This window comes from Pygocentrus nattereri, chromosome 21 (assembly GCF_015220715.1).
Source record: "Pygocentrus nattereri isolate fPygNat1 chromosome 21, fPygNat1.pri, whole genome shotgun sequence".
NCBI lineage: Eukaryota > Metazoa > Chordata > Actinopteri > Characiformes > Serrasalmidae > Pygocentrus > Pygocentrus nattereri.
The window spans coordinates 7,391,147-7,404,905 of record NC_051231.1 but is presented as its reverse complement, the minus strand read 5'-3'; the positions used below and the strand labels follow the sequence as shown (position 1 = coordinate 7,404,905).

The 13,759-nt window shown below is 41.4% G+C and overlaps 1 protein-coding gene across 4 annotated transcripts in view; it reads right to left on the bottom strand.

The window, feature by feature from the left end:
- The window catches only part of ip6k1 (inositol hexakisphosphate kinase 1), a 53,995-nt gene that overhangs the window by 5,015 nt on the left and 35,221 nt on the right, over window positions 1-13,759 (bottom strand). For all 4 annotated transcript variants that reach the window (XM_017704858.2, XM_037532387.1, XM_037532388.1 and 1 more), the window contains exons 3-5: window positions 6,465-6,669; window positions 2,736-2,917; window positions 1,451-1,626 (exon numbers count right to left, since the gene is read on the bottom strand). In XM_017704858.2, coding sequence (XP_017560347.1) covers window positions 1,451-1,626; window positions 2,736-2,917; window positions 6,465-6,669 — 563 coding nt within the window. The remainder of the gene's footprint in view (window positions 1-1,450; window positions 1,627-2,735; window positions 2,918-6,464; window positions 6,670-13,759) is intronic.

Here is a 13,759-nt window from a genome sequence, read left to right as displayed (position 1 = left end):
AGTCAGAAACAAAGAGAACCAAAACCACGCAATCACCGTTGAAGCAAATTACAATGTGCTAACATCACAACTGTGTTTACATTCATCAATCAATTCCACAGCTCAGCGGGACTAGGCTTTTTTTGGACCAGCAGTTCTTCACTGCAGGTGCTTTCATGTAGATGTATCAGAGACAGCGTATCAGTAAGAGAACAACAATTAGACTGAAGTGGGCAGCTATTACAAGAGAAACGTCACTCAGCCCAAGGGCCTCATTCCTCACCTCGCAGGCCTTGTCAAGGCTTTAGAGTTAGAAAACAGGAAAGCCATCAGTGAAAGCCACTTCCTGCACAGGGGCCTGACCAAAGCACCAAACTGTCCTCAACAAAGCAGCGGACATGGGTTCAACACTGCGCCCAAGCATTTAACAGGACGCGCATTTTGCTGGCCATGACCTAGTATCCAGTATTTATATTCTCAAATGTGTCTAAGCTATTTTAACTGCACAGATACAAAAGACTTTTCAGCACAGTTGCAAATACAATACAGTTTAATCACTATGAATTGGATGCATATACACTGGTGCCAAGTTCTTTGGCAAACAGACCAGGAGACTGTATGCACAGAAGTAGTAGAACCACGTTTGCACAGAAGTAAGAAGCTTCAGGTAAGTCTAGAATGTCAGAATTTCATAACGTCTTCACACTTCTTTTAGACTGCAATGAGCAACGTTTTTTATCCTTTTGTAATATCCCTCAGAATATGTCTAGGCACGAACACACAAAACCATGTTGGTGTTCCAGCTGGGATTCGGAGTTTAACAACTTGGCTCAAAATTGCATTACCCCATAAGATCTTGGAGAACATGCACCATTTGTGTGAATGCCCTCACTCATATAAATATAAGACACATATGATTTTATTTATACTCTACGGGAAATGATTTTTAAGTGATATATAACATGACATGGACAAGTGTGTCCATCAACGTTCATAAAAACACAGATGCAGGCTGATGTAAATTAACTAAACACACTGAAATGAATATATTTGTTAAGTTTTACTATATTTTGAGCACAGTTTAAGAGAAAACGTGTTTTATATAGCTGCTGCCAGAAAAATGCACCTCCATTTTTTGTCATTTTCCAGACATAACCTGAAAATGCCTGTTCTTTACTTTGTGCGTACGTTTCATGATGAACAGACCAAAAGAAATGGCCCAAAACGACTTTGGAGGGTTTGAGTCTGGTCCCATTGACTTACATTAAAAGTTCAAACATCTGAAAAATGGCTGATAGGACTTAAATCAGCAATTCTGCCTGTAGCGTCTGGCCTTGACAAAAGAAAACAATCGACTAATTCTTACCAGATTACAGCGCTTCGAAATTTGAACTGTCCTGCAAAAGCAACTTTCTACCAACACAAGAAGAGTGAAGAAACCATTTACAAAATGAAAAAAAGATATCCTCACCTGCATCCCACATACTCGCACACCCAGAGTGGCGGAGGTGCTCTGCTCACACTTCTTCATCTGGCGAGCGGCCTTCTCCTCGGACGCGTCGTCGCCGTGCTGCCGCGTGCCCATCTTCAGGTCCAGGATGCAGGGGTAGCTGAAGTGGTGCACCACATTCTCAAGCAGGAGAAATTCTGAGAGGATTCTGGGTCAAGGAACTCGTACCCAGGTCAACAACAGTGGTAAAGCAAGAGGAGTAACTTCAAACATACATTATCAGTGACTAAATATGTAGCTCAGCATCATGGAGAACAAGTTCTTGATTCTAAACACCCCATAGAAACTTCCAGCAGTAGAGAACGACTAATACGGTACTCCAATAACCCACATACTGTTAGTGAACACTTCATTTAGAAATGAGAACAAACTGACACCTATTTCATTCCTGCTTTCTGGGGCACTCTCAATAAGTTTAATTGCCTATTGCTAATATCGAGCTCAAGTGGTGCCTCCAGTCAAAGTATATTCGGTCACCTGGGGATGTAAGCCATCAGAGAATTAGCGCAGCGCAGGGTGGTCACCTGTGTTGATTTCCTCTTTTCTCCTCTGGCTAAAAGCTCAACATGTCAGGAATGTGCAAGTACAGTGGAAAATCTAATCTGGCCTGTCTCTAGTTTCTGCAGCTGTGTGGGGCATAATGTTTGCCTTTGACAAGCGGGACTACAGGGAAGGGTCAAGTTTACTCAGACAATAATAGGGGACCACCAGGTACAAGCTGAACTTTATCTCTCATCTCAGCTGCCCCTAACCTCAGAGACAACAGACAAGGACAGAAAGACCTCCGTCTTGCTCTTGGCAGTTAAATTTCATTGGGACTTGAGGGCTTGAGAAAAACAATGTCTCAACATCTGCGCACTGATTTGGAACAAAGTTTGTTATGGAAATCTCTGATCTGATTCAGCAAAACAAAACAAAAATAAACAGAAACAAGATGAAAAAAATACAAACATCTTTGCCAATGCTGAGAAAAACCTGCTCTTTCTTTCTGTGGCCTCCAACCCTACCTGTCAGACAGACAGCTACAACTACATCTGTGATCAATTAACCTGAGGATTTTTACTTGTTTAACCAATTTTTTAGACTTGTGGTTAAAGCTCAGCTCAGAGTGCCGCCATCATTCAAAGTTCTGTCAGAGCCCTCCAGAAGCCCCCAATGCGTCCTGTATTGCATCTCAACCAGTCAGTGACTACAGCTACAATATGAACATTACAGAACACTTAAGTAAACATGTAAAGTAGGATACTGTAGAACTTCCTTTCTTTAGACTCTGAACGCATACGGCTGAGCTGCTGCTTGTGACAGCGCAAGCTCCAGGGGTTGTGGCTGATCTTTTCCGAGCTCAGGCCGCTGTTGCCGTCCAGCATTTGGAAGGGCACGTCTGAGTGGATCTGGAGGTCTAGACGTGGGCTCTTCAGCTCCTGCAGACTGAGAATACAAAGAAAGAAATGCAGACATGGTTAGTCTCAGCATAAACAAACCTCAAAGTTTAGGATTCTAAATGACTGAGTCACTGACTTAGCAGATGTGCTGGGTTTCTGGGAGGCACAATTTGTGTCACATTTCAGCGGAGTCGTAATTGGACCGTAAATGGTAATGCTCAAAAATTCTAGCATAATGATACGTTTAAACTCTGGATTCTTAGTAAAGCCCAAAAGCAAACCTCTGCAGTATCCTCTTATTCGGGTTACTGTGCAGAAAATAACCATGGTAAATAGCTAAACCAGGGACATTTCCCACCCCTGAAACTCTGAGACAGAGCGTAACTCTACAGCAGACGCAGAAGCAAACAAGGCTCTCTCTTTGTCAAGAACATCGATAGTGCAGTTAAGTAAAAGCTGGTGTCGCAATTCAGCCATGAAAACTGCCTTCTGCACTGGTCTGAACCAGAGTGTATTCCAGTGAGTTTCTAAGGCTTTGTTCACATTACCAGGCTGAAGTGGCACAAATCAGATTTTTTGCCCTAATGTGATTCAGATCTGGTTTTCTGGGCTGTGTGGACACGCAAATCTGGTCTTTTCAAATCCGACCTGAGACACTTTCATATGTGGTCCTAGGTCAGATACGTATCAGATTCGTGGCCATGTGAACCTAATGTGAACACTCCGATAGGAATTCACGTGTGCCATCAATCAGCGTTAACATGGCAGCAGCGCCAAAAAGAAGTTAAAACCTGTAAATGGTAGAAAAGCAACACATCTCACCTTTTCCCCTTCCTCTCAGTCTAATGATCAACAGCTGAGAGCTGAACAGAGTTAATTATCTCCACAGCGAAGCTCGTTCTTGTTAACTGATGATGCCATTGATTCATTCATGCGACGTTACTGAGTACGACGTTTGCATGTCGGTCATTTCAGGAACACTGCGGGAAATATATTTTTACTGTTGTTGCTGGTGGATGCTGTTACTGTGCCTGTAATCCTTACCATATTTACGGAAGGGTTTGTAGAGAGCCCTCTGATTCTCCAGTTTATGAATGAGTGGTAAAATGGTAAATGGCTAATGGTATGGTGAACGGTAAAATGGCATCGCACCACATCACGATCTGCTGCTCACAGCTGGTGCAGTCAGGTTCATTGATTAAAATGGGAGTGATTTGTTTCATCTTTGTTGCTTGTTCAGTCTGGGCTGCAATGTTCTTTATAACTTCAAAACATGCTGTTTCTGCAGCTTAAGGACTGGGAGTGAACAGTATATTTTGAAACTTTTTTTTATTTAAATATATAATTTATTTTAAATAAATAATTTAAAATACTTGACTTAGTTAAGTGCGTCATCCCCATTGATAAAACTATAGTAGTAGGTAGGAATATACTGACAGAGAGGCAGACAGACAGACAGATATAGATATTGAAGCAAGAGTTCAATTTATCGATGTAAAATCCAGAACAACCACATTAGTTCAACAACTAATCATAGCATCGGCACATCTTTACGGTTCAGTGCCATAGCGTGATCATGCTGAATGTGAGCAAGTGCTGGATTCTGTACAAAAAGCCCTCATCTCCTGACTAGACAAGGCTTGACAAAAGATTTACTTTGTATGTGCGCTGGCTCTGAATGCTTAAGGTCATAGTATGTGACCAGACTCAGCTGGCAAAAAACACTGACACTGATGAATCACTATGCTGAATGCAAATTTAATGACCCACATCCACAACGTCTCTGCACACTTAGAAGACCTTCCTGCTTCGGCAGCATATTGCTGAGGCTGTACCACATGTGGCACAGGTGCTGAAAACTGCTTCCCAGGTCTAAACAAGAGAGCAAAACAGCTAAACTAAGCATTTAAATGAATACACAACCACATTAGGCGCTTATGCCTTGACTCTGCATTGAAAACAACCACGACAAACTCCCATTCTTCGAAAGTGTAGGGCGGATCATATGCCAGGAGTATATTGATTCAGATGTAACAGCCGAATATGAATTACTGGAAGAGCTTGCGTTCACTTCAGTGCTGGCTGAGTGCATTTCAGTCACGTATTGTTACAGAGTAATACAAGTTTTCAGCTTTCAGAGTTCAGAGTGTTCAGAGTTATTCAGACTTCAGAGTGAAAATTGTATGTATTTTTGTGGTGGAACAGCTATTCCACCACGGAGCATAAAGGATTCTTTCTGAACATAGGAGACGCATCGATTTGGTTTGTGTTGCACTATTGCGGCTGTGCTCTTCCACAGAGATATCACAAAGCATAAATTGCCTGAGGTGATTATATCACATCACCCAGAGGTTTGTGTGGTTACATCACAAGCACAGAGGAATATCATTCTTCTACACAAAGCACAACAGCGGTGATCGCACACAAAACTTACTTCTACCACACTGCAACTCCCTGTACGGCAATACATCGCCCTGTACACTGTGAGGTAATAGCACAGTAAATTAACTGATGACCCTCAGTGCGTGTTCATCGGCTGTAACGATCAATGCTTTTGCGCTGGCCTGGACTGTTCGGCTTTAGCTGGACTAATCAATAGAAGAGACCACTGAACATGTGCACTAGAGTGCACTAAATACATCAACATGAGGATGCTGTGGTTGGTCTGTTTCTTTCACATACAGTACCAGTGAAAAGTCTGGACACATACTCAAGAAAGATCTCCCTTATTTTAGGCAGATCTGGAAAGGTTTCAAAACATTGTCAAAAAGAAAGAAAGGTAGGTTTCTGAGAGTCTAATTCACCCTCTTTCATGGAAACCACCGTCATTAGTTATAGCTTTCTGCGTGAACCAAGCAACAAAATGAAAAAGCATAAAATTATCTTTTCACTGCCATTAAATATTTGAGCACTTTCCATTTAGGAAGATTGTAGCCTCGTCTGGATGTCTCCCTCTGTAAGAGCAAAAAAGTGGCAGCAATCCAGCTCAGCCTCTCCAACATGCTGTTTGTGTGTTGTAAGAGGGATGTGAGGGAAATCTGTCACGTCATTCAATTGATGGGCTATTTCTCCTCCCAAAAAAATGTCTAAAGTAGTTTGTCGCAAAATTTCAGGTATCGATAAACAACTTTTCAGAAGCTGAATGGAAAAAAGTTTTGTTGATGTTGATAAAACTTTGAAGTGTTAAAAAATAATAATAATAAATTTGGATAGAGCTGAAGCTGATTACCAAAACCAGGCATCCAAGTACATCCTACCGGTATAAAGGGGGCAGAAAATGGGCTTTTTTTAATAAGTAGTTTATATATTCTAGGCTTAGGGAAATGCATAAGCATTATGTAAGAAGGGCTGGTGTAGCAGCAGGCTTTAAAAAATTGAGTTTTATATACAAACATGTTTGAGAATTCATATACCAACTACCAATATCTCCTAGTTTTAATTGTGGGTTGAAGAAATTATCATATTAAATATCAAAAGCTGATACTGTACTGTAAATCTACGAACTGAGAACATAAACACAGACTCAAATCAGGTGTGTCCAAACTTTATACTGGTACTGGAACCACAAACACTGGGAAACAGTAGAGCTTTACTTCTCGCTGCTGTCGCTCTCGTGGGCGGGCCGGTCCTCCTTGTGGTCGCTGCTGGAGCGGTGTAGGCTGCGGCGTGAGTGTTTCCGCCGCGGTTGGTCCCTCTCAGGCAGTTCTTCGTGGTCCAGGCCCTCGCTCTCCACATACGGGTAGGCCACCAGGTTAATGTAGCCGTCCATGTCTCCCTCAAAGCACACAAGGACCACACCTGCACAGGACAAGCAAACAATTAGGATTTAATGTTTAATGTGTTAATGTTGAATTGTGATTCAAAACTTATGTGAACATAAAAGGCTGGATGGAAAGCAGAGTGTTAAGAAAGAAAGTGGTAGTAAAGGAATAGTTTGGTAAACACAAAACATTCACAATGTTCCCTTTATTCAAAACATCAGTTTGGGGTTGTGCCCAAGGATTGCTTCTTTAGTTTTGCACTGGAGCTAGTAGTAAGTAGCTAAATAAATGCAAACAGCTCATCTAAATTACACTCATGTCTCAAACTAGGGATGTGAATCATGGCTAATTTGTTTGACTCATAACAGATTATCAGTCATTAGTCAAACATTAATCAATAACCTCCTTGAGACCACCGCTGGTTCCAAAACGCACTTAGTCATATTCTTTACTTCACAACTTTCATATTTTATAAGCTTCATTCAAAAGGTGGGTGTCTATTCCAGTCAAATAGATGGGTAATGTAATTTTATAGAGACAAAAAAAAAAAACTAAAACAGAAGAAGCTGAACTCACAATTTTTTAAAATCTGAAAATCGATCAATCTGAGCCAGAAACTGGATCTCAGATGGCGTCTCTTCAGTGATATACACTGTAAAAATGACTTCTTATAAAAAAATACAGAGAGTGTCTAAGATTTTTGGCTTTCAGCAGTAAATTGTAAGCATAGAGTAATATCTCTATGATCATAAAACTTTTTCTAGTAGTGTAGTAATCTCAATTCGACTTGCTTATGTGGACTCCGACACTATCACACTTGTGCATAAAAAAGGACAAAAGAACAGATATAATTCTGTTTTGCACTGCTGTTTAAACTTCTGTCCACCAATAAGTTCAACATATTTGACCAATATTATTATGTATAGTGCTTTATAGATAGATAGATAGAGAGATAGAGAGATAGAGAGATACTTTATTGATCCCGAAGGAAATTTAGGATTCAATTAGCCAGACAATTACAATAGCAACAGTACACAAAATGAGAACATTATAATAGGACCAAAATATAACCTGCAAGAAAACTGCATTGTGCTTTAACAGGTGCACAAAGAACACTCCTTGGCATACAACACAGTTGTGAATAGAGCAACAATGTAGGAACACTAAATATAGAATATGAGGATTAGGATTCAAACCGCTGCCTGGCGAGTGAATACACATCTGAAATATTTAGGACTTTAAATGGAGTCACCACTGGCAGCCTTGCTTTAAGAGGGGCCATGTATTCCCGAAAGGAGGCCTGCAAACGTTTCCTACATGACGTCAGTCTGATTGATGGTGCAGTAAAGCGTTTCAAGTCAAGAGAAAGGGGAGAAGCTGGGGAGTGGTGGGTCATGGGGGGGTGGGAAACACAAGAAGGTGGCAGGAGGGAGGCCAATAATCATGCATCATCCTGCTGACTCGCAGCTACAGGGTGGCCTTTTTAGCTCACTGATCCCTCCTTGGTGATGTCAGCTCAGTTACTGGAGCTAATGAATGGAGACAGCGCTGATGTCAGAGCAGACCAGCCTACATCAGGGGCTGTGTGTGTGTGTGTGTGTGTGTGTGTGTGTGTGTGTGTGTGTGTGTGTGTGTGCGTGCGTGCATGCTAGCGACCGAGTCTGTTTATGAGCCAGCAAAATAAAGCTCCTGCAACACTGTGCTAATTCAGGAAGGGCCCAGTTTAATGGGCATTAAGGATTTAGCATTTGGCTTGTTTTGCAGAGGCCTTTAAGATGCAGGGCTCTCAGCTTGATGTCTCCCTAGCGCCGTCATGCATCAAATACAGTGGTAGCTGAATGGAGTCCAGTTAAGCAGTTTCTAGGGCTGCATAATGATTGGTATTCCATGCGAGATTGGCTTTTGTTATACTAATGATATGTAAAGCAAACTTTGAGGCCTTACATGACAATAACACAGACTAAAGATCTGCACAAGTTCATCCATGTCACATGGATTCATAGTTTTGTTCAGCCTAAAATACACAAAATATGTATGAAATAATTAATTTTGGCAACACAAACACTTATTTTTGCAGCTGAGGTATGACTGGCATAGCCCAAAGCAGGCAAGTGGGCCTGGGTGATTTTAGCCCGTTTTAAGCCCAATTTGGTCGGGGCAGACTGAATTCATGACCGGAACGAATTTCAGCTTCATCGACTGTCGCTTGCTGTGTGGTGTAAGTAGGAAAATGATGCCAGATTAACTGCCCAAATGAGCTCCAATTGAGCATTTGAACGATTGGATAGATTTCTGTCAGAAATTTTGGTCACTTGTTCCACAGTTTCAGAGCACAATGTGGCACAATGTGGCACTACAAAGCTGTTGTAGTGGTTTGTCAATGGCTGAATCTGGCTTCTACACCAATATAGTGCACTGTTTGTCCAGTACAGAACTGTGCACACATAGCTGAATCTCAGAAGGCTATTTATCAGACGTGTGATGCACTTTATTGGTGCTGGAGCAACTATTTTAATAAGTGGTATACTATGTAAGGAGCAAGGAGCATCCTGAGATTCAGCCAGTGTCTTGATCAGGACATCGGAGACGCAGCGTGTTGTTTTAAATGATACAGTTTTATAGTAGACAGAGCTGTCTGTAGGGGCTGCAGTGCGAGTTCCCATGTCATGTCAGTCCGACCAAGTGTTTTCGTACAAACGTGGGCAAGAAAGACACTAGATCTCGTCAACCCAGGAGAACATGACCGGCAGCTGAAGCACCCACCCACACAGACCTCTAATGCAGGCCAGTCTAACATTATTGATCCACCAATGCATTTACTGATTTTTGAAGTGAAGTCAACACAACTTCTGCAGTAAACAATGTTCTGCAAATCATACTGCAGTTACCTTTTATTTAATTACAAAAGTATGTTTGGACAACCTACTAAGTCAGTACTTAGCAGCACTCCCTTTGGCAGATCTCACCGCCTCTTTGAAAAATGAGTCTTTCTATTCTGTGAAGTTCTTGAGCTGTGCTGTATGCACAGAATGTTTAAGATCAACTTACAGTGATGTTCAAATCAGGGGACTTTCAGAGTCAGTCCTAAAGCTTCAGCTTGCAAGCAGGTCATGGCGAAGTTTGAGGTATGTTTTGGATCATTGCCCTGTTGATTTTGAGTTTCTTACCTGAAATGTGTCAAATTTAATTCCAGAATTTGCTGATATTTAGTGTAATTCATTCTTCCATCCAACCATGCTATGTTTTCTGTGACATTGACTGCCATATTATAACAAAGCATAACAGATGCATCCTCATGCTTAACTTTGGCAAGACATTCTTTTTATCAAGAGATTTATTGGTGATGGAGACCACATCGCATTTTAACATCATTAGTACACAGCAATTGTTTCCAAAACGCCTCTAACTGATCACAATGTTGTTTTCCATACATTAGATGCTGACTTTTATGATCAGGAAATTACTATAAAATTCATTATGCTCTGGATAGTCATCAGTTGGCTGTTCCTAAAGACAGTTCTTGACCTGCCTAATCAGTCCTAATGAGTTAACTGTGCTCTAAGACTTTACAACCAGAAGGGTTTCCAAACTTTTGGAATTTATTCTCTTTGCTTTACCTTTTGTCTGACAAAGACTTAGGATCAACTCACACATCGCTTCTTTTGCTCCGACAGCTGCTTTAGTGTCAGTCTCAAAATTACTGGAAAAATCATCACCATCATCATCTCTGAAGGTACATCTGTTGATCCTTCCCGAAACATTACTTATGAGTCCTGAAGCATCAGCTAATGATATTTATAGAGAAAAATTTGAGAGGGATCCTAATCATGAAGCAGGCGGAGGAGCAATAAAACCATAACATGAGGATCGTATCATCACAGTTCAGTAAAAGTTGGGGTTGTAGTAGAGTCATTTTTAAAATTTGCTTTAATATCTAATGTTATGGTGTCTGCAGCCACTGCTTGGTCTAGCCTGACTGTACAGCCTGACACACAACTGAGTTTTTCCTAAGACCTGAAACGGTTTTGTCTGATATCGGAAACATGACGCTGTGATCTGAGGATGTCCTAAAATATACACTGTACTATTATGTGGCTTTTTGGAAAGGATTGATTCCTGCCTGCAGCACTGAGAGTGTACAATCACAACAGCTGTCTTGAGAACAATCTCAACTGTTCGGTATAATAAATGTGGTAGGATATGTTTAAAAGTTCAGTTACATTCATGTGTGGGAATACTAGTGTCTTGCTATAGTTGGCACTAAATAAAACAATAAATGAGCAATTAAAAAAAGTTGCAGTAAAAGTGTTTTTCCCATCACTGGGCCTGTTACCACAGTAACTCTTAGCCAACATCAAACACATACCTATTGCAAGCTAATTTGCAACTGCAACATTCAGCAATATAATCGCAATATCCGCATCGTGCAACTCTAGCAAGTTACCAGAAAGCCTTAAACATATGTACACTACAAAAGTAAACCTGGCCCCAAAAATGGCTCCAAAGTGCACAACAGCCCTGAGGTTTCTTCAGCCAAAAAAAAAAAAAAAAAAAAAAATTATATATATATATATATATATATATATATATATATATACACACAATGTTTCTCTGTATACACACACAAAAGATTGAAATGAAGCAAAGAAGATGCCAAAACATCCATGGAATGCTTGTCCCTCAGCCACATTTTCCATAACACAGCTGATACTGACATGTGAAATGATGCAAATAACTAAAACGATCAATTGAGATCGGGCACAACATTGACTACATGAGTGGCTGGGTGCCAAGAAGCTTTCTAACAAAAACCAGCCGTATCCAGATGAAACCGAAAGCTTTAAAACTGCTTCCGCGTAACGACTAGGCTATTAAACACCTTCAAAATAGGGCGCCATAAATTGTTGCTTCACAGCTGTGGTTTTGGCCTAAAAAGCTCTTTGCTTTCATCTCCAGCAGCACCGTTCAGTGTGCATTCAGAGTGCATGTGGCCATCTTATCGTGACCAAATTCCTGGGATTGGGAGCACCCCCCGGACGCATGTAAATACTGAGGAAAAATAACACATTATGTCTACTTTTAGCATTCAAAAGAAAATCACACTGTGTTTACCAGTACTGTCTGACTTGGCGCAGAATGGGAACAAAACTTCAACCAGGGTTTGCACCTCAGCTGCTCCATGCACCTCCTCTAACCACAACCCCACACTTTTGCCTATTTATAGCTCTTTACTTCATTTCACACATACCTTGAAGGTTTGCGACCAATTCTTCCAGGCTCCCTGTCATGCACAAACAATGCCAAGCCTTTAGCTCATGGGGACAGCCCTATTTTTAAGCGCCTGCACAGTGAAGGACGGCTTCTAAAGGATGGAAAAAACAGGATCTGTGGTCTTGCTCAAGCCAGGCCTGAAATAGGCGTCAGGAGTTTTGAGATGTCTGTATTTATTTACGCCAATCACAGCATGAGGGAATAGCCGCTTCATAGGGAAAGCATGTCGTGAATCTAGCATGGTGACAACAGGGTGGTGGTGGCCACAGACCAGGTGCTAAATGGGCTTTGAGAGACGAGCTTTGATCAATGTCATATATGCTTCCGTGTTAAGGACAAACAATTGGCACATATTAGACTACCGACCAGACGGCACCATGCTCACCAGGAGCAGGAGAATTCAAATTCAATTCAAACACAATAGATGTCAACAGGGATGGCCTATGCTGGCAATTTCAGGAAGCAGGGTAAAGAAAGGGGAAAAAACAATGCTACTGAATAGCTGCACAGCTACTTGAGAGCCGTGAACTGTGAACAATGAACAAAACTGCAAATTCACCTGTAGATGCACATGCCATTAAGTATTTTGTAAAGTTTCAAGAAGCTGCAGAAACAAATGAGGTAACTTTATTTTGATGGGCCACTGTAGAGGCTTCAAAGATGCTCGCTTTAATTGAACTTTTCTACCAATGTTAAATCCAGATCCTCAGTCCAACCTCCACATAATCATAACCCTAGATGTAACCCTCATACAGACGACAACCAATTGAGTTTCACCAGATATTTTGTTTATCTCTCCAGTAGAAGTGTATGTAGAATAGCATATTGAAGGGCATAAATCTAGAACCTCAACATATCCCTGTTCTATATGTAGTGCAGCTCTGCACCCCTTAGTCTCAGCCATATTTGATGGAGTTCATGGTTCTGTATTATTTTCATGTTCTCTCACAATACCAAGCATGCATTACGCAAATATAACACATTATCACTGGGAATCCTTGTGGGACAAGTCCTGACTGCCAAGCACTGATCTATATATCCTAATAAATACCTCTGTGGTGTTAGATGGCATCAGCATCAACCTCAACTGGTCATCAAACTTTGTGTTAAACAAACCTTCAAAACTGCCTGTAAGTTTCCACACTGATACACGTGTAGTCTTCCAGAATTAATTCCCACCTTCAAAACACATCGGACGTTTTCCCTCATTTTTTAACAAGAAAATTTTACTTACAACTTACAGCATTTACTGCATAAGTCTTAGGACTAACAACTGACGAAAAAGCCTAGAGTTTAAAGGGTTAACAGCTTAGGTATTTGTAGACGAGCTATAGACGAACACCAAAATAAAGCATGACCACGAACTGTTGTCTCGCAGCACAGATATTACTGCCTTATCAGCAGGAACCTAGATAGACAACATGAGCAATGGCAATTGCAGTGCTTTTATTAGGCACAGTGATTGATAGCAATACACGCTGGTACCCTCCACAAACAGAGGGGGGGGTGGGGGTGGACAATGAGGATCACATTGCAGATGAACAGCGGCGTGTTCTCCATTTGAAAATCTCAGGCGCTACGGGCACTGGAACAGCCCGGCAGATACACAGACAAATTCCACCCAGGTTATAGTCGTCAGTCATCAGGCGCTGCTCTGCCTCAGCCGCTCTGACAATAGATGTCATAACAACTCTATGCAGTGCACCTGGCCCCCAGTGATCTGTTTTCCATGGTTGCTAAAGCAGAGCAGCTTTGGCCTTAACAAAATCATAAGGAGGACGAACAGCAGGCTGCAGGAAGTGTTTTTAAGTCTAGATTAATGACCATGTCTCTTCCTCTGCTTTACTGCAACACAG